This window comes from Oncorhynchus tshawytscha, linkage group LG33, assembly GCF_018296145.1.
Source record: "Oncorhynchus tshawytscha isolate Ot180627B linkage group LG33, Otsh_v2.0, whole genome shotgun sequence".
Lineage (NCBI taxonomy): Eukaryota > Metazoa > Chordata > Actinopteri > Salmoniformes > Salmonidae > Oncorhynchus > Oncorhynchus tshawytscha.
Window position 1 is genome coordinate 25334810 of NC_056461.1, and position 21792 is coordinate 25356601.

Here is a 21792-nt window from a genome sequence, read left to right on the forward strand (position 1 = left end):
AGAGGAAAGTGTGGAGAGATGGCAGATGACAGGGCATGGCTCAACCCTAATCTTAACTCTACACCTTCAAATAGAGGCTCCTCCACTCCCCCTCTGAATTCCCAATCCAGTGGAGACTGCTGAGGGGAGGATTACTCATAATAATGGTTGGAATGGAGTCAGTGGAATGGTATCAAAGTGATTTCCATGTGGTTGATACCATTCAATTGACTCCATTACAATCATTATTATGAGCCATCCTCCCCTCAGCAGCCTCCACCTTATATTGCTACAGTACATTGTATGGATACTTAATATCAACCACTATTACATTATGAATACGGGATAATTTGTAACATCAAGCAATTAATACTGGTTATCACAATAACCACAGCCAATAAGTCAAATTTGGCTATATCGTAAAAAAATGAATGAAAGCAAAAATGTGCTCTATGATCAAAATTTAAGGTTAGGCATAAAGTAAACACTGTGGTTAAGGTTAGGGTTACTACTTTGTTGTTACGGTAACATGTAACATCAACCTATGAAGACTGGAAAACGAACATTTTACCCTGCACTACATGAAGAAACTAAGAAAAGACATTAACATTAACTGTATTTTTTGTGTATAGCATCCAGAAACAGTTTTGCATTTATTTTGACATTGTCTCTTTGTAAAGAAATTATGGCAAGATATTCATAGTTTTATAATTGTTAATATTCTTGATGACTTTTGTTTGTTATGTGAGAATGTGCTGCTCGGTTTCCTTAACTATAATAAGTATAAAGAAAAAAAAACATTTTACCTCATAAATCTAATTGTGCTAATGGAAAATATGAATAAATGTAAATTCACTCATAAAAAAAACATCTTCCATATTTTGTATAAGGCATTCGAGCAGTACATTAAGACCACTCTACATTCTTCTAACAAGAAAGCTGTTAAAACAATCAACACGTGCGTATATTTTAAGGTCTTTGTATAATCTGTAATTTGTTGTAACCCCTTGAATATTGTATTATTGTCTTTTTGTATACTTCTTGTATGTATACAGGTGTTTCTGCAATAAAAAATAAAAAAAACATAGATCATTGACATTTCCTTTATTCTCAAGCACTTCCTTTTTAACAGCAGAGGTCACTGTAGATCTAGGTTACCATATCTGAGGTTGTTTTGAATAAAGCTTTGGATTTGAAAGAAGCGTGGGTGTTTGTTATTAGTTCGTCGTTTGTTGTTGTTGTCAAAGCAAGCGTAGGAAAGAAGTAGCCTTACGTCGCCAGATATCGTTTTGATACCCAGACATTTAACGTTAGCTTTATTTTTGTATAATTATTGTCGTTACGGCTATCGAATAATTCCTGGAAACAATGGCAGAAAGCGACTGGGACACCGTGACGGTTTTGAGGAAGAAGGGTCCGACTGCTGCGCAGGCCAAATCTAAGCAGGTAGCTAGCTGCTAGCTAGAGCAGCTAGCATTAGCCACTTAGCATGTGAACCTGAGAAACAACTCGATATATTGTAAATAAATATGCGATTTAATTAATCAAACCACTGAGCCCATGTAGGCTGCACACTGTCACTGGCAGGGAAGCTTGCTAATAAATCCCGGGGATTTGATTGTGACCTCGCCTCTCCCTGGCGTTTCCTGCTCGGTAAAACGGTCGACGTGGACAGAAATAGCAACTATGTGGGTTGGCGTCTAATCATTTGACTGACGTCGATGAATTGGACTTTTATCAAACATTTTCTGCGTTTTTCGTAGCCTGTGTTTTGATTCTGTGTTGGATCAGCCCCCCTGGCCTACTCGTCAGCTGTACAAGCTAACTAAATATATCCCTGTGTTATGGAACGATGTAGAGTACATTTGAATAATATGCCATGTTTTGTCTAGGCTATCACAGCTGCACAGAGACGTGGAGAAGACCTCGAGACTACTAAGAAATGTAAGCCTTGTTCTATACAGCAATCCATGCAAGGTGCAATCCACCAACTCCCCTACTGGAAAGTCTGGGACATGAAGGATTGATTTCTGAATTAAATTATGTTATGGCTTGTTTATGCTTACCATGCCAATGAATGTCTCCACAGGGTCTGCGGGGCAGAACAAGCAGCACCTGATGACCAAGAACACGGCCAAGCTGGACCGTGAGACGGAGGAGCTGCAGCACCAGCGGGTCTCCCTGGAGGTGGGAAAGGTCATCCAGCAGGGCCGCCAGAACAAGGGCCTCACCCAGAAAGACCTAGCCACTGTGAGTAATGCTACCGCAAACCCATATGACTCATTAAGATATTGGTGCATTTCTGTGGCTTCCTTGTCTCTTCTGCACTCATCTAAACACAGTTGAGAATTATGTCCAATACTTTCACATCAGTACATATGAGGATGGGAGGACACTTTGAAGATGCCTCCAATGTATGTGTACCTTAAAAGAGATGGCCTCAGTGATGATTGACATTTCAACAGTTTGACTGTACAGTGCATTTGGAAAGTATTCAGACCCCTTCCCTTTTTCCACATTTTGTTACATTACAGCCTTACTCTAAAATTGATTAAATTATTACCCCCCCCCCCTCAATCTACACACAACACCACATAATGACAAAGTGAAGACAGGTTTCTAGAAATTGTAGCTTATTCATTCAAAGTAAAAAATGGATACCTTATTTACTTAAGCATTCAGACCCTTTGCTATGATACTCAAAATTGAGCTTAGGTGCATCCTGTTTCCATTGATTGTCCTTGAGATGTTTTCTTAAGTCCACCTGTGGTAAATTCATTTAAATGGACATGATTTGGAAAGGCACACACCAGTCTATATAAGATACCACAATTGACAGTGCATGTCAGAGCAAACACCAAGCCTAGAGGTCGAGGGAATTGTCTGTAGAGTTCCGAGACAGGATTGTGTCATGGCACAGATCTGGGGAAGGCTACCAAAACATTTCTGTAGCATTGATGGTCCCCAATAACACAGTAGCCTCCATTTTTCAATTAAAGAAGTTTGGAACCACCAAGACTCTTCCTAGAGCTGGCCGCCCGGCCAAACTGAGCAGTCGGGGGGAGAAGTGCCTTTGTCAGGGAGGTGACCAAGAACCCCAATGGTCACTCTTAGAGTTCCTCTGTGGAGAGGGGAGAATCTTCCAGAAGGACAAGCATCTCTGCAGCACTCCGCTAATCAGGCCTTTATGGTAGAGTGGCCAGACGGAAGCCACTCCTCAGTAAAAGGCACATGACAACCGGCTTGTAGTTTGCAAGAAAATACCTAAAGGACTCTTAGACCATGAGAACAAGATTCTCTGGTCTGATTGAACTCTTTAGCTGGAATGCCAAGCGTCACGTCTGAAGGAAACCTGGCACAATCCCTACAGTGGCACATGGTGGTGGCAGCATCATGCTGTGGGGATGTTTTCAGCGGCATGGACTGAGAGACTAGTCAGGACCAAGGGAAAGATAAAGGGAGCAAAGTACAGAGAGATCCTTGATGAAAACCTGCTCCAGAGCACTCAGGACCTCAGACTGGGGCGAAGATTCACCTTCTAACAGGACAACGACCCTAAGCATACAGCTAAGACAAAGCAGGAGTGGCTTTGGGACAAGTCTCTGAATGTCCTTGAGTGGCCCAGCCAGAGCCCGGACTTGAACCCTATCGAACATCTCTGGAGAGACCTGAAAATAGCTGTGAAGCAACACTTCCCATCCAACCTGATAGAGCTTGAGGATCTGCAGAGAAGAATGTGAAAAACTCCCCAAACACAGGTGTGCCAACTTTGTAGCGTCATACCCAAGACGACTCGAGGCTGTAATCACTGCCAAAGGTGCTTCAACAAAGTACTCAGTGAAGGGTCTGAATACTTATGTAAATGTCATATTTCCGATTTATTTTTAATACATTTGCAAAAATTCTAAACCTGTTTTTGCTTTGTCATTATGGGGTGTTGTGTGTAGATTGAGGGGGGAACAATTTAATTCATTTTAGAATAAGGCTGTAACAAAATGTGGGAAAAGTCAAGGGGTCTGAATACTTTTTGAATGCACTGTAGGTCTAAATAGAATAACGTTTTTAGGTCACAGATTTTTACTGACATCTCTTTTGGCTTTCAGAAAATCAATGAGAAGCCTCAGGTCATTGCTGACTATGAGTGTGGGAAAGCAATTCCCAACAATCAGGTCATGGGAAAGATTGAGAGAGCAATCGGTGAGTGGAATCTGGGAAAGACTCACACTGACATTTTTCCTAATCACCCCCTATGTTTAATCAGGTCTCGGAGTAGTATGCCACCTTATTCATCTGTACTTTGGATTTTACCATTGGTACTTTTTTTTGTCTGACATCGCAACTTTTTGTTCACAGGTTTGAAACTGCGCGGGAAAGATATTGGACTGCCCCTGGAGGCAAAACCCAAAAAGAAATGAGGACAAAGCCTCGAAATCAGCCCCCCTTCCCCATGTACCCCACTTTCATCCCCACGTCCCCTTCCATTATCCCCACCTCCCTACTCCGCTATGACCCTGCCTCCCTCACCCCCCCTCCTCTACCTGGGCTGATCTCCACCTGTCCTGCTACAGGACCTGGTGATCCACCACGTTACAAGCTGCATATACTGACAAGTCATCACAAAATACTTCTTATAAACAATGATTGAATGCATTGTAAAACTTGCAAACCAAAAGTGCTGTGAAATGTAATTTTTTATTTTGTTCGCTACTGCTTTGGCATTAACTTATTTTGGGATGTTTGAAACAGACTAGGTGAATTTTACCATGGCCATGTGCATCGATTTTACTTTTTCTCGGAGCATGTTCTTTATCCATTTCGTAAGTGCTTGTTTGCGGCCTTTTCAGGCACATTGTATATTAGGTCATTACAATATGAACATGTCCTCCTGCTGTAGCTTGGTTTTGAATTTAAAATAAAGTTTGGCAGTCTACTTGTCATCTGATGGTTATTTAGAATGTTTTCTTCAGTTTTACATTAGAGAAGGCCTTGAAATAAGATATTTTGGTGTCCTATGTAAAACCAGTCTGACACTGGCCCTGTACTCACTCAGGTTCTACAATGAATGTACAACCCATTTGATACAACCAATATTTTTTTATGAGTTTGCACAAAAGCACTATGCCAAGTAAAGGGAAGTGAAACTATTTGTATGGATGAGTTGTATGGGTTAGATGTAAAATGTTGCTCGCGTAGAGGTTGAACTGCATTAGAACTGTCGCAAGTGGCTCCCCACTATACCTAAAGTGGACATTGCCATTGGCTGTACGGAGTCGTATTAACAGTAATCGAATGCAGTTTGAACACTGGAACGTGATGTAATCTACAACTTGATTAGGATGATTTTTCTATTTGAGTAATTATTTGTATATAGCCTACACTTTCTCGTTCTCAACATTAACGCGGGTGTGGCTTCATGACAATGATCGCAAGAGCAGCTGCTCACCGATTTGATGGTTTCAACTCAGTTCCACCTAGACACACGCTAAATCTGATTGAGGGCTCTGTTCAATCTGTAAAACTAAAGCATTACAGATTTGGTGTAAGGTCATTTCCAATTAAGCCGATATAAGCAGTTTAACGTGAACGCAGTCTGCTAAAGCGGGAACATTACCTTTAAATGTAAAGCTGAACTTCTGCAATGCGGATTGAATAGAGCCCGTAAAGCGGCAATAAGCAGAAGAAACAATAACAAAGCACAAGTTCAATTAAGCTCATGAGGCATTTATAAGTTATGTTCTTTAAGAATCAATGGGTACATATGAATTTTTAAGTCCAAAAATGGATGTAGCAACTGCTGATTGCCCCTTTAATCTAGACCTTAGTTTAATTTAACATTGTTAGATTTCTTGTTGTGCCAAATGCAAGGACAATATTGATATTGTATCTTGCTCAGTGACCTGGTAACTGAGCCTACCTTAAGGCTAAATAATATTGATCAGGCATCATTTGGCTTAGGTGGCTTATAATGCCAGTCCTTGATTTGTTTTCAGCCAAACGGCAGCCCTGCCAGTGCCACTCTATAATGCCGAGGGATGGGAACCTAGACAGTAGGCCCTTAAAACTCAACTCTGGACCATTTTTTTGTTGTTCACCTGTAATCAGGGACTGATTTAGACCTGGGACACCAGGTGGGTGCAATTAATTATTTGGTAGAACAGAAAACCAGCAGGCTCTGGACCTCGTAGGGTAAGAGTCAGTGGAGGCTGATGGGAGGAGTGCTCAATACTTGTTCAATACTGCCCCTTGAGGGTGCTGTTCCAAGATTTGAGTTTACATTCTTTCTTAAGGTATAGCCTACAATTGGTTTTGGCCTAGGGCTCAATTAAATCAGATCAGGTTAAGCCAACATCTGCATAGCAGTTGTTTTGGAGGTGGAACTGCTTTAGAACTGTTAAATCCACAAGTGGCTCCCCACATTATACCTGATGGGTGCAATTAATTATCAAGTAGAACAGAAAACCAGCAGACTCTGGACCTCGTATGGTAAGAGTCAGTGGAGGCTGGTGGGAGAAGCTATAAGAGGACGGGCTCATTGTAATGTCTGGAATGGAAGGTGGTGGTTTCCACGTTGATAGCATTCCATTTATTCCATTCCAGCCATTACAATGAGCCCATCCTCCTATAACTCCTACCACCATTCTCCACTGGTAAGAGTTGAATACCCCCTCGCCCCAACCTGGGCTTGAACCATTCAACCTCAAAGTATTCGTTGCCTATCGCTCCACAAAAGCTGCTGTCCTTGCAGAGCAAGGGAATCAACTACTTCCAAGGTCTCAGAGAAAGTGATGCCACTGATTGAAATGCTACTAGCCTGCCTAGCTAGCCATTTCACACCGGTTACACCGACAGGCTATAGATAGCAAACAAATGCTGTTTTTTTGTAGGCACTAGATCTTATACATTTTATTCTTTGAGATAATCTTCATCAACTGTCACATTTTGTGAATTTTGGAGCATTTGTGTAATCGAAAAAAAGCACATCAAGGCTACATAATTCATAAAGGTCATCTTAACTAACAATGTATAGGGTGGTGCACAATTGGCCCTGCATAATTAAAACAATATACAGTGCCTTGCGAAAGTATTCGGCCCCCTTGAACTTTGCGACCTTATGCCACATTTCAGGCTTCAAACAAAGATAAGAAAACTGTATTTTTTTGTGAAGAATCAACAACAAGTGGGACACAATCATGAAGTGGAACGACATTTATTGGATATTTCAAACTTTAACAAATCAAAAACTGAAAAATTGGGCGTGCAAAATTATTCAGCCCCTTTACTTTCAGTGCAGCAAACTCTCTCCAGAAGTTCAGTGAGGATCTCTGAATGATCCAATGTTGGCCTAAATGACTAATGATGATAAATACAATCCACCTGTGTGTAATCAAGTCTCCGTATAAAGGCACCTGCACTGTGATAGTCTCAGAGGTCCGTTAAAAGCGCAGAGAGCATCATGAAGAACAAGGAACACACCAGGCAGGTCCGAGATACTGTTGTGAAGAAGTTTAAAGCCGGATTTGGATACAAAAAGATTTCCCAAGCTTTAAACATCCCAAGGAGCACTGTGCAAGCGATAATATTGAAATGGAAGGAGTATCAGACCACTGCAAATCTACCAAGACCTGGCCGTCCCTCTAAACTTTGAGCTCATACAAGGAGAAGACTGATCAGAGATACAGCCAAGAGGCCCATGATCACTCTGGATGAACTGCAGAGATCTACAACTGAGGTGGGAGACTCTGTCCATAGGACAACAATCAGTCGTATATTGCACAAATCTGGCCTTTATGGAAGAGTGGCAAGAAGAAAGCCATTTCTTAAAGATATCCATAAAAAGTGTTGTTTAAAGTTTGCCACAAGCCACCTGGGAGACACACCAAACATGTGGAAGAAGGTGCTCTGGTCAGATGAAACCAAAATTGAACTTTTTGGCAACAATGCAAAACGTTATGTTTGGCGTAAAAGCAACACAGCTCATCACCCTGAACACACCATCCCCACTGTCAAACATGGTGGTGGCAGCATCATGGTTTGGGCCTGCTTTTCTTCAGCAGGAACAGGGAAGATGGTTAAAATTGATGGGAAGATGGATGGAGCCAAATACAGGACCATTCTGGAAGAAAACCTGATGGAGTCTGCAAAAGACCGGAGATTTGTCTTCCAACAAGACAATGATCCAAAACATAAAGCAAAATCTACAATGGAATGGTTCAAAAATAAACATATCCAGGTGTTAGAATGGCCAAGTCAAAGTCCAGACCTGAATCCAATCGAGAATCTGTGGAAAGAACTGAAAACTGCTGTTCACAAATGCTCTCCATCCAACCTCACTGAGCTCGAGCTGTTTTGCAAGGAGGAATGGGAAAAAATGTCAGTCTCTCGATGTGCAAAACTGATAGAGACATACCCCAAGTGACTTACAGCTGTAATCGCAGCAAAAGGTGGCGCTACAAAGTATTAACTTAAGGGGGCTGAATAATTTTGCACGCCCAATTTTTCAGTTTTTGATTTGTTAAAAAAGTTTGAAATATCCAATAAATGTCGTTCCACTTCATGATTGTGTCCCACTTGTTGTTGATTCTTCACAAAAAAATACAGTTTTATATCTTTATGTTTGAAGCCTGAAATGTGGCAAAAGGTCGCAAAGTTCAAGGGGGCCGAATACTTTCGCAAGGCACTGTATATAATTGTAACTCATAAAACAAAACGTATAAGATCTCCTAAGCCTCTTAACCGAGTTTATCCAAACCCCCTATTATTACCCCCTTAGGAATGGCTGAATAAACCAGTGGTAACTAATTTCATTTTTTTAGGACTACAAACTGGCAAGCTCTTTTGCCATGAGGCATTTATAAGCCATTGAAGCCAATATCAACTATGCCATCGTATTGGAGGCCATTGAACAGCAGTAAATATGGCAGATTTTACGAAACAAAATGTCTACTTTTATTATGCTATCCTAATGAACTTATTTCCCAAATTCCCCATGCTACTTGGGTGAGAAACCTGGATGCGATGTTTCACCGACCACAGATTGTCCCTCAATAATTGAAGGGCTGAATGTATAACATGAAGTAGTTAACCATTTCAAGCTTAAATTCAACAGATAAACCTTTCATTTCATGTTCAAAATATATTTAAAATATTTATTAGATAGAGGGAGGCTGACCCGACACCCTTGATTTACACACAAAATATTATATTATTTCAACACATTGGAAACCCACTAGCATACAAAGAACAACAGTAACAAAAACTGGATTCTAAAGCTCCGTACAATGGTAGATCGCCCTGTTTAAACCTAACTGAGCCCTGCGAATCACATGTCCAGTCCACATCAAGTCAGCTTCTATGATTGGGCACATCGACAGAGAGATCCTAGGTCAACCAATAGTTTCTACTGAAGAGATGGGTGCTGGTGCCACAATAGTCAAAAACACAAATTCCCTGGAAGTGACAGCATCAATGCCATACCTCACCAGTCATCATTGAAAGAATGCATGTCCACTTTTTGACAGCTGACTGTCTCTTCAGTGAAGTATCAGGGACTCTTGCAGAATAGTCAACATTCATGGCAATATATAATTCCCAATATATATTACTTTGCATACCAGTATACAGTTTGTTTTATAGGAACTCTGTAGGTTCAGTCTGAAATTGCCCTTAACTCACACATTTTCATGTGCAAAAAAAAAAATGCATTTAATCTCATTTAAGAAAAATGTCACTAACACCTGTAGGTGAGCCCTTATTCACTCAGATTGAAACAACGGCCTCCGTACAATGTTGTATGGCTGGATAGTGTACTGTACGTACTCTCCCTCAATAACTGTCCATGCAATAGTACAGTATAGATCTATGGTGTATTCCTGGTAAAACTTGAGAGTATCCTGCATAGTGCATCCAAGTCCCTTCTCTCAGGTTCTCCTCCCTTGGTTCTGCTTTTGGTTGCCCACACCATTCCCGTCACTGTATGACACACAGCTCAGTACTGTCTTGATTACGTGGATCTCCGGTCCTGTCTAAGTGTTCCTCAATGTGGCGTGTGTCATAGACTCCTTCTGGGCCCCTCTCCTGTACCTCCTCTGGGGGCAGCAGACTCTGTCTCAGCTCCATCAGAAGGTCCCGTCCCTCGCTGGACGGCAAGTTGCCTAGGTAGTACAGAGGGGCCAGCTCCACCAACCTGCACAGGAAACATTAATAGGCCAAGGTTACCAAAGTAGGTTATCAAAGTAATGCACTTAAATGCCTAGTTTACCTCAATGTAATGACATGTGCACATCTCAGAAGATTGCTATATCATATTGACCTGGTTCCAGAGAAGTTTAATGCTTCTCGTTGTGCGAAGACAACCTGGTATGCACCACTATCCTTTGACAGATAGTACAGTTTACTGTTTATCAGAGGACTAGTATTCCAAAAGGAAGTAAAGACACTAGAGGTCGACCGATTATGATTTTTCAAATCCGATACCGATTATTGGAGGACCAAAAAATCTGATACCGATTAATCGGACGATTTTTATTTATTTATTTGTAATAATGACAATTACAACAATACTGAATGAACACTTATTTTAACTTAATATAATACATCAATAAAATCAATTTAGCCTCAAATAAATAATGAAACATGTTCAATTTGGTTTAAATAATGCAAAAACAGGGCCTCCCGGGTGGCGCAGTGGTTAAGGGCGCTGTACTGTAGCGCCAGCTGTGCCACCAGAGACCCTGGGTTCGCGCCCAGGCTCTGTCGTAACCGGACGCGACCGGGACGTCCGTGGGGCGACGCACATTTGGCCTAGCATCGTCCGGGTTAGGGAGGGGTTGGCCGGTAGGGATATCCTTGTCTCATCGCGCACCAGCGACTCCTGTGGTGGGCCGGGCGCAGTGCGCGCTAACCAAGGTTGCCAGGTGCACGGTGTTTCCTCCGACACATTGGTGCGGCTGGCGCACTGTGTTAAGAAGCGGTGCGGCTTGGTTGGGTTGTGCATCGGAGGACGCATGACTTTCAACCTTCGTCTCTCCCGAGCCCGTACGGGAGTTGTAGCGATGAGACAAGGTAGTAGCTACTAAACAATTGGATACCACGAAATTGGGGAGAAAACAGGGTAAAAAAATTTAAAAACAAAGTGTTGGAGAAGAAAGTAAAAGTGCAATGTAAGAAAGCTAACGTTTAAGTTCCTTGCTCAGAACATGAGAACATATGAGAACATATGAAAGCTGCTGGTTCCTTTTAACATGAGTCTTCAATATTCCCAGGTAAGAAGTTTTAGGTTGTAGTTATTATAGGAATGGGACTATTTCCCTCTATACCATTTGTATTTCATTAACCTTTGACTGGATGTTCTTATAGGCACTTTAGTATTGCCAGTGTAACAGTATAGCTTCCGTCCCTCTCCTCGCTCCTCCCTGGGCTCGAACCAGCAACACAACGACAACAGCCACCATCGAAGCAGCGTTACCCATGCAGAACAAGGGGAACAACTACTAGAAGGCTCAGAGCGAGTGACGTTTGAAACGCTATTAGCTCGCGCTAACTAGCTAGCCATTTCACTTCAGTTACACCAGCCTCATCTCGGGAGTTGATAGGCTTGAAGTCATACACAGTGCAATGCTTGATGCACAACGAAGAGCTGCTGGCAAAACGCACGAAAGTGCTGTTTTAATGAATGTTTACGCACCTGCTTCTGCCTACCACCTCTCAGTCAGATACTTAGATACTTGTATGCTTGTATGCTCAGTCAGATTATATGCAACGCAGGACACGCTAGATAATATCTAGTAATATCATCAACCATGTGTAGTTAACTAGTGATTATGATTGATTGTTTTTTATAAGTTTAATGCTAGCTAGCAACTTACCTTCACTTACTGCATTCGCGTAACAGCACTCCTTGTGGAGTGCACGAGAGAGAGGTGGTTCGTTATTGCGTTGGACTAGTTAACTATAAGGTTGCAAGATTGAATCCCCCGAGCTGACAAGGTGAAAATCTGTCGTTCTGCCCCTGAACAAGGCAGTTAACCCACCGTTCCTAGGCCGCCATTGAAAATAAGAATGTGTTCTTAACTGACTTGCCTAGTTAAATATAGGTACACATTTTATTTTATTTAAATCGGCGCCCAAAAATACTGATCTCCGATTGTTATGAAAACTTGAAAATCGGCCCTAATTAAATCGGCCATTCCGATTAATCGGTCGACCTCTAAAAGACACCACTATGAGGATGTCCCAATGAAGTTCAGGGTTAGTGTACATTACACACTATCTACAGTTGAAGTCGGAAGTTTACATAGACCTTAGCCAACTACATTTAAACTCAGTTTTTCACAATTCCTGACATTAAATCTTAGTAAAAATTCCCTGTATTAGGTCAGTTAGGATCACCACTTTATTTTAAGTGTCAGATTAATAGTAGAGAGAATGATTTATTTCAGCTTTTATATATTTCATCACATTCCCAGTGGGTCAGAAGTTTACATTCACTCAATTAGTATTCGGTAGCATTGCCTTTAAATATTTTAACTTGAACGTTTCGGGTAGCCTTCCACAAGCTTCCCACAATAAGTTGGGTGAATTTGAGAACTGAGTCAGGTTTGTAGGCCTCCTTGCTCGCACACGTTTTTCAGTTCTGCCCACAAATGTTCTATAGGATTGAGGTCAGGGCTTTGTGATGGCCATTCCAATACCTTGACTTTGTTGTCCTTAAGCCATTTTGCCACAACTTTGGAAATATGCTTGGGGTCATTGTCCATTTGGAAGACCCATTTGCGACCAAGCTTTGACTTCCTGACTGATGTCTTGAGAGTTTGCTTCAATATATCCACATAATTTTCCTCCCTCATGATACTATCTATTTTGTGAAGTGCACCAGTCCGTCCTACAGCAAAGCACCCCCACAACATGATGCTGCCACCCCTGTGCTTCAAGGTTGGGATGGTGTTCTTCGGCTTGCAAGCCCCCCTTTTTCCTCCAAACATAACTAAGGTTATTATGGCCAAACAGTTCTATTTTTGTTTCATCAGACCAGAGGACATTTCTCCAAAAAGTACGATCTTTGTCCCCACGTGCAGTTGCAAACCGTATTCTGGCTTTTTTATGGCGGTTTTGGAGCAGTGGTGTCTTCCTTGCTGAGTGGCCTTTCAGGTTATGTTGATATAGGACTCGTTCTACTGTGGATATAGATACTTTTGTACCTGTTTCCGACAGAATCTTCACAAGGTCCCTTGCTGTTGTTCTGGGATTGATTTGCACTTTTCACATCAAAGTACGTTCATCTCAAGGAGACAGAACGCGTCTCCTTCCTGAGTGGTATGACGGCTGTGTGGTCCCATGGGTGTTTATACTTGCATACTATTGTTTGTACAGATGAACGTGGTACATTTGGAGATCGAGGTGTTTGGAGATTGCTCTCAAGGATGAACCAGACTTGTGGAGATCTACAATTTTTTTCTGAGGTTTTGGCTGATTTCTTTTGATTTTCCCATGATGTCAAGCAAAGAGGCACTGAGTTTGAAGGTAGGCCTTGAAATACATCCACAGGTACACCTCAAATTGACTCAAATTATGTCTATTAGCCTAACAGAAGCTTCTAAAGCCATGACACCATTTTCTGGAATTTTCCAAGCTGTTTAAAGGCACAGTCAACTTACTGTATGTAAACTTCTGATCCATTGGAATTGTGATACAGTGAATTATAAGTGGAATAATCTGTCTGTAAACAATTGTTGGAAAAAGGACCTGTGTCATGCACAAAGTAGATGTCCTAACCGACTTGCCAAAACTATAGTTTGTTAACAAGAAATTTGTGGAGTGGTTGAAAAACGAGTTTTAATGACTCCAACCAAAGTGTATGTAAACTTCCGACTTCAACTGTACATGGATTTTCTCAACAACAAAAGTGCACAAAACATTTTAGGGTTACTCACATGTGGGGGTGCACCTCGGAGGCGGTGCAGATGCAGTTGTCATGGGAGATGGTGAATTCGTGGTAGAGCACCCAGGAGGGGGGGTTGAGGCGCGGACGGCGACACAGATAGGAGGAGAAGGGGTGGAGGTGAGCCACGTGACGGTGAGTCAACAGGAGGTAGTTACCTGAGCCGTCCACATCATGAGCCACCTGAAAAAGAGAGGAGAGGGGAAGGGAGAAGATGAAATCAAATGAGATCGAGGGAAACAAATACAGAAAGGACTGGAGAGACTTGGGGGTGGGGGCGGGCAAAAGACAGCGAGAGACACAAGAGAATGGAAAGAGAGGAGAATGTGAACATTTTGACAGACAGTAAGATAAGGACAAAGAGAGGAGGAAGAAATAGGGGGAGGATAGAGAGAAAGGTTAAGGTCTATATTTGTAGACAAAAACAAATGTCAGACACGTACAAACTAAATTACATCTTAAATGGAGAAGTGGACTGATGAGTCCTTTTACCTTGAGGAAGAACCCTGAGATGAGTGCACGCTTGATATTGGTGCAGTTGTCTTGGCAACCAAAGGAAGGAGGCGAGACGGGCAACTCTATTCGCTGCATCACCTCCAGCAGCTCTGCCCTGATCACCACAGCCAATCGTAATGCGGCGGGGTTCAGGAAGTTGGTAGTACACCAGGCATCATCCTCATTGTCTAAAATATTAATCAGAGAAACACACATATTAATATTCAAGGAGTAGAGATAGTGTGAAATGCATGTCTGTTCCATGCCTATGTGTGTAGATCCATGAGTGTGTGTGTGTGTGATATATGGTCTCACGCTGTATGTAGGCGTTGTAGATGTTGATGAGGGTGAGGTGGTCTCCCTCGTTGTGCAACAGGGGGCGTCTGTGAGTGGCTGCTGCCTCCTCTCTCTGGGGTGTGGGGGTCACAAAGCAGGGGGAAGCTGGGAACACACACAGGTGGAGAATTTAAATGAAGTTAAGTTATAGAAACAAAACAAAGCAATATTCTGTAATGCATGTAAAAAGGGTTAGTAAAGGCTCATTTTACAGCCAGTACTAAGTACCTTGGACAGTGTATGTGTGTGCAGTGTGTACCTGTGAGCATGGCAGCGATGGTGAGCAGCTCGTTGACACAGTCAAACTCGCAGGCAGCGATGAGGGCCTTAGCCAGAGGGGGCTCCAGGGGCAGCTCTGACATAATGATGCCCACCTCAGATAGGTTCCCATCATCATCCAGTGCTGCCAGGTAGTCCAGGTCCTCTAGAGCCTGCATCAGAGCCTCTGGAGCTGGGGGGGGGAATAAAAGAGAGAGTCAATAAAACAGAGAGGGAGGGTTGAAGAAAGTGACAGATATGGAAAGATCTTATATTTTGCCTGATATCACAAAATAGAAGACACCTAGTAAAAACATGAATGCTACATGAATCCAATGAATGCAAGGCAGACCTGGGTTCAAATGTATTTAAAACAAATCTCAATTACTTTTACATACATTCAAAGTAAGTATTCAGATATATTTTATTTGAAAAGACAAGTAGTTGAATATTTTTATGTATTTGCAAATACACTTGGAAAGTATTTGAAAATACTCAAATACACTGAGTCAAATGCATTTAAGCTAGGTATTAGAAAATAGTATTTGAAATAAGCATTTGAAAATACAATTGTGTAGACTATTTGGCTTTTACAAATAACCATTCAAATACTGAAATAAAAGTACTTGTTTTTGTGCAGTGTAATTGAAAATAGTCAAATACAAAGAAAAAAGTATTTTAAATACCATATACTCAAAAACACACGTATTTGAACCCAGGTCTGGTTCAAGGTGCACTTTATTCATTCAAAGGAAACAGGGCTGAAATAGCTAGATGACGCACGGCCCTCCTTACCAGGCCTGTCTAGGAACTTGCACTGGCCCATGTCGGCGATGTCCAGCCTCTTGAGCAGCAGCACCAGGTGACTGAGGTTCTCCTCCACCACCCCCGGGCTGCGGGTCTCCGCCATGCCCTCCTCATACAGAGCCTGGGGGTACAGACGTAAACACAGACCTGGAGGGACAGGAGAGAGGGTTCAGAAGAATACACAGAGAGAGGAAATTAGTCCCGTAACAGCTTTGTATGTCCCTTCTGTCCATGATGATTTCTTACAACAGATTTGATTGACCTTAACCTACCTGGTAGGTCACCGTTTACCCTCTGCGTCCGCATGTCTGCCTGCTGCCGGCTGATGGGACGAAGGACCTGGGAGTCCGCTCTAATTTGAGGGTTGTAAACCTATGAGACGGAGGCAGGAAGAGTGGGAGGTTATGCATGGCACTGGGACTGGGTGCACCTCAATAGTCTATTGAGGTTATGCAGCATTGTGGTTATTGTGGCCACACACAGAGATTCATACAAAGCTCGCCCTCCACATGGCAAATCTGACCGTAATTCCATCCTCCTGATTCCTGCTTACAAGCAAAAATTAAAGCAGGAAGCACCAGTAACTAGGTCAATAAAAAAGTGGTCAGATGAAGAAGATACTAAGCTACAGGACTGTTTTGCTATGGCATTGGCATTGAGGAGTACACCACATCTGTCATTGGCTTCAACAATAAGTGCATCGATGACGTCGTCCCCACAGTGACCGTACGTACATACCCCAACCAGAAGACATGGATTACAGACAGCAGCCGCACTGAGCTAAAGGCTAGAGCTGCCGCTTTCAAGGAGCGGGACTCTAATCCAGAAGCTTCTAAGAAATCCCGCTATGCCCTCGGACGAACCATCAAACAGGCAAAGCATCAATACAGGACTAAGATCGAGTCGTACTACACCGGCTCTGACACTCGTCGGATGTGGCAGGGCTTGCAAACCATTACAGACTACAAAGGGAAGCACAGCCGAGAGCTGCCCAGTGACACGAGCCTACCGGATGAGCTAAACTACTTCTATGCTCGCTTCAAGGCAAATAACACTGAAACATGCATGAGAGCACCAGCTGTACCGGAAGACTGTGTGATCATGTTCTCCGCAGCCGATGTGAATAAGATCTTTACACAGGTCAACATTCACAAGACCACAGGGCCAGACGGATTAACCTGGACGTGTACTGCGAGCATACGCATACCAACTAGCAAGTGTCTTCACTGACATTTTCAACCTCTCCCTGTCCGAGTCTGTAATACCAACATGTTAACCTGTTGAGTTTAGGGGGCAGTATTTTGATGTTTGGATGAAAAACATATACCCAAATGAAACTGCCTATTTCTCAAGCCCAGAATCTAGAATATGTATATAATTGTCAGATTAGGATAGAAAACACTCTAAAGTTTCCAAAACTGTCAAAATATTGTCTGTGAGTATAACAGAACTGATATTGCAGGCGAAAACCTGAGGGAAATCCAACCCGTTTTTTCCTGAAAGCTCTCTGTTCCATTGCCAGCCTTCACTCCATTTAAAGGGATATCAACCAGATTCCTTTTCCTATGGCTTCCCCATGGTGTGAACAGGCTTTAGACATATTTTTCTAAATAAAAGCCTGAAACTAAGTGAGAAAGATCACATCACGTTATTGTATGTCTGGGTACCAGCATCGTTTTGCATGCGCAACAGCTTGGAGCAGACATTTTCTCTCTCTCTCCTATTGAAGAAGCTACAGTCCCGGTTGAAATATTATCGATTATATATTGTAAAAACAACTAGAGGATTGATTATAAAAAAAGTTTGACATGTTTCTACAAACTTTAAGGATACTATTTGGAATTTACGTCTGCTGGGTCGTGACGGCTTCAACTGTAGTCACTTTAATTTACTCTACCTACATGTACATAACACCTCAACTAACCGGTGCATATTGACTCTGTACCGACTCAGTTTATATTGTTATTTCTTAGTGCTGCTTTTTACTTACTTGTTACTTTTATCTCTTATTCTTATCCGTAATTATTGAAACTGCTAGGTCGGTTAGAGGCTCGTAGTAAGCATTTCATGTGACTAATAAAATTTGATATGTGCCCGCTGTGTAGGATAGTGTCACACATACTCCTCCTCCTTCCTATCTCTAATAAATGAGTACTCACTGTCTTGAGTTGCATGCCTGTGTCTATGACATAGCGGACTCCAGATAGAGAGAAGGAGGCCTCCCCCAGGGTGTCTGTGAGGATGACCCTGCGCCTCGCTCCCGTCCCCGCCCCTATCCCTGGCCCTTCCAGTCCTTCAGACCCATTGGACCCCTCCGTGTCCCCAGAAGGCCCGTCTGGCTCAGCTTCATAGATGCGCTGGGTAGCCCCTCCGAGGCCTGCGTGGAGGTGCAGAACTCTGAGGGTCCCCAGCTGAGGGCTCAGGGCAACAGACTCCTTCTCCAGCAGAGAGCCACACTCGTCAATCTCCTGAGAGAGGAGGAGAGAGAAGAAAGGTTTGAGAATACATACTGTCCTATCCTGGGCACTTAGTCAATCTCTTGAGAAATGTTAAGTCCTGGCATTCTAAAAGTTGTCCAGCCATAAAAAAAGTGAATGAGTGGACAAATAGAGAGAGTAATATAAATGAAAACATGCTATTTATGCTACCTACATGCAGTGAAATGTAGTGTGTAAGGTACACATGGTCCCAAATGCATCCACTCTTTCCTCTCTCCACTCTGCCCATCCAAGGCTATCATTTTTTCACTCCATATGGCAGGAGAGTGGGAGTGGCTACGCTAACCAGTTAAAGGGATTGCACATAGGGCACAGAGGGAATTTAAAGGGGAAGAGTGGAACCAACTTCTCATCTTTGCCCTTACCCCACCCACTGCCTCCTTGCCCTGGTAAAGTCTCCATACTTTGTAATGGCTTCTTCTACTTAAGCTAGCTACACCAATGGGTTAACATTGTTTTAAAAAGTTCAAAATTTTCTATTTGAGCGTATTGGGACCTCTGTCCCTGTGCCCGTTCTACTTTCTCATGTCTCTCCCCCTCTCGCACCCCCACTCTTCGTTTCCCTCTCCCTAAACAGACAGTGCTTATCTGTGTCCTTGTTTACTTTGTTTACAGTGAGTCTTAACCAGATCCGTCCTCCTGGCTAGCTAGCTAGCTCTGTGTTTTGCAGCCTTGGCATCAACTACTCTACTGAAGTCCTGGTCTGCCTCAGGATTTGAAACCATATCCAGGAATTAGGCGAGGAGCTAGGGTGTGGTGATGTTGACATAGTGGCAGTGTGTGTGAGAGAAGTGGATGTGAATATGATGGGGCTCTGTGCTCCCTCTCTCTGCACGGCATGTACAGTTGAAGTCGGAAGTTTACATACACCTTAGCCAAATACATTTAAACTCAGTTTCTCAATTCCTGACATTTAATCCTAGTAAAAATCCCCTGTTATAGGTCAGTTAGGATCACCATTTTATTTTAAGAATTGAAATGTCAGATTAATAGTAGAGAGAATGATTTATTTCAGCTTTTATATCTTTCATCACATTCCCAGTGGGTCAGAAGTTTACATACACTTAATTAGTATTTGGTAGCATTGCCTTTAAATTGTTTAACTTGGGTAAAATGTTTTGGGTAGCATTCCACAAGCTTCCCACAATAAGTTGGGTGAATTTTGGCCCATTCCTCCTGACAGAGCTGGTGTAACTGAGTCAGGTTTGTAGGCCTCCTTGCTCACACACACTTTTCAGTTCTGCCCACACATTTTCTATAGGATTGAGGTCAAGACCACTCCAATTCCTTGACTTTGTTGTCCTTAAGCCATTTTGCCACAAGTTTGGAAGTATGCTTGGGGTCATTGTCCATTTGGAAGACCCATTTGCGACCAAGCTTTGACTGATGTCTTGAGATGTTGCTTCAATACAGCCACATAATTTTCCTTTCTCAAGTAGACATCTATTTTGTGACGTACACCACTCCCTCCTGCAGCAAAGCTCACATATTCACATCCACACTGCCACTATGTTATCACCACACCCTGTTGCTTCAATACCCCCACAACATGATGCTGCCACCCCCGTGCTTCACGGTTGGGATGGTGTTCTTCGGCTTGCAAGCCTCCCCTTTTTCCTTCAAACATAACGATGGTCATTATGGCCAAACAGTTCTATCAGACCAGAGGACATTTCTCCAAAAAGTACGATCTTTGTCCCAATGTGCAGTTGCAAACCGTAGTCTAGCTTTTTTATGGCGGTTTTGGAGCAGTGGCTTCCTTGCTGAGTGGCCTTTCAGGTTATGTCGATATAGGACTCGTTCTACTGTGGATATGCATACTTTTGTACCTGTTTCCGGCAGCATCTTCACAAGGTACTTTGCTGTTGTTCTGGGAATGATTTGCACTTTTCGCACCAAAGTACGTTCAACTCTAAGAGACAGAAAGCGTCTCCCTCCTTAGTGGTATGACGGCTGCATGGTCCCATGGTGTTTATACTTGCGTACTATTGTTTGTACAGATGAACGTGGTAAGGCAGGCGTTTGGAAATTGCTCCCAAGGATGAACCAGACTTGTGGTGGTCTACAATTATTTTCTGAGGTCTTGGCTGATTTCTTTGGATTTTCCCATGATGTCAAGCAAAGAGGCACTGAGTTTGAAGTTAGGCCTTGAAATACATCCACAGGTACACCTCCAATTGACTCAAATTATGTCAATTAGCCTATCAGAAGCTTCTAAAGCCATGACATCATTTTCTGGAATTTTCCAAGCTCTTTAAAGGCACAGTCAACTTAGTGCATGTAAACTTCTGACCCACTGGAATTGTGATACAGTGAATTATAAGTGAAATAATCTGTCTGTAAACAATTGTTGGACAAATGACTTGTGTTATGCACAAAGTAGATGTCCTAACCGACTTGCCAAAACTATAGTTTGTTAACAAGAAATTTGTGGAGTGGTTGAAAAACGAGTTTTAATGACTCCAACCTAAGTGTATGTAAACTTCCAACTTCAACTGTATGTGTATTCTGGATGCGTTAAACAGGACACCTGACCCACCCTGGTGCCATTCAGTAGTCTAAGATTACAGTGTCCCTGTTTCTCTGTCCCCAGGGTGAGAGGCAACAACAGACAAGGAAGATGGCATTAAGAAACAACACAGTTCAATAGGGATTTACATGTAGACGGAAGTCTAGCAGAAACTGACAAGAAGAGGTGGGATAGAAAGGAAGGTAATTTAGCAGACACTTTTATCCAAAACGACTTACATTTAACTCAAAAAATATTCATATACTGTGTGGCCCGTGCAGTAAAATAATACCACAAGTCTGCTGTTGCATGCACCAACTAATCCTAACTAACTCGACCCAAAGTAACCCACTTAGCCTTCTGAACCATTTCTGCGTTACCAGCAGTAGGACTACTGGGCATCTATTGTCTAATGACATGATAAGACTAGCTATATATATTTAGTATAATGTGTGTGTGTGTGTTTGTGTGTGTGTGCTCATCTACCTGGGCACTGGAGAGAAAGACCATGACATCCCCTTCCTCTCCCCTGCGGTGGAGATCCAACACCATGTAACATGCCGCTGCCGCAGACTCCCTCCCTCCAGGATCCCTGTACACCGTTTCCACGACAACCGGTGCCCTCCTCCTTGTCTCTGTGTAGGGTGTATCTCTTGTGGGCCGGTCCTCATCCGCGACAGGCTCATCCAGCGTTAGAATCGGAACTCCCTCACCCAGGAAGGTGGCGAGGCTGGAGGCAAGGGAGGGGTCGGTGAGGAGGACCACACGGAGGTCGTCGGGGCGCTGGCAGCACACGTCCAGCAGCAAGCCCAGAAGGACGTCGGAGGGCACAGTGCGCTCCTGGACCTCATCCACCACCAGCACCCCATACTGACGCAGCAGGGGGTCCGACATCATCTCCCCCAGGAGCAGAGAGTCACTGACGAACCTGAGAGAGGGAGGGGGGAGAGAGAGGGTGCACTGTTGTAAACCTC

At 42.9% G+C, this 21792-nt stretch overlaps 2 protein-coding genes across 2 annotated transcripts in view; one reads left to right on the top strand and one right to left on the bottom strand.

The window, feature by feature from the left end:
• Positions 1–1129: 1129 nt before the first annotated feature.
• On the top strand, positions 1130–4909 carry LOC112233481 (endothelial differentiation-related factor 1 homolog). Its single transcript, XM_024401144.2, has 5 exons — positions 1130–1425; positions 1872–1923; positions 2069–2229; positions 4083–4176; positions 4333–4909. Exons 1-5 carry the CDS (start codon positions 1348–1350, stop codon positions 4392–4394), a joined length of 447 nt encoding a protein of 148 aa, XP_024256912.1. The 5' UTR covers positions 1130–1347; the 3' UTR covers positions 4395–4909.
• Positions 4910–9077: 4168 nt separating this feature from the next.
• Positions 9078–21792, bottom strand: part of LOC112233456 (ATP-dependent RNA helicase DQX1) — a 29158-nt gene continuing 16443 nt past the window's right edge. Inside the window, exons 4-12 of the mRNA XM_042311384.1 lie at positions 21305–21746; positions 17971–18279; positions 16084–16183; positions 15800–15958; positions 15006–15197; positions 14726–14851; positions 14408–14598; positions 13908–14098; positions 9078–10162 (exon numbers count right to left, since the gene is read on the bottom strand). Coding sequence (XP_042167318.1) covers positions 9946–10162; positions 13908–14098; positions 14408–14598; positions 14726–14851; positions 15006–15197; positions 15800–15958; positions 16084–16183; positions 17971–18279; positions 21305–21746 — 1927 coding nt within the window. The 3' untranslated portion in view covers positions 9078–9945. The remainder of the gene's footprint in view (positions 10163–13907; positions 14099–14407; positions 14599–14725; positions 14852–15005; positions 15198–15799; positions 15959–16083; positions 16184–17970; positions 18280–21304; positions 21747–21792) is intronic.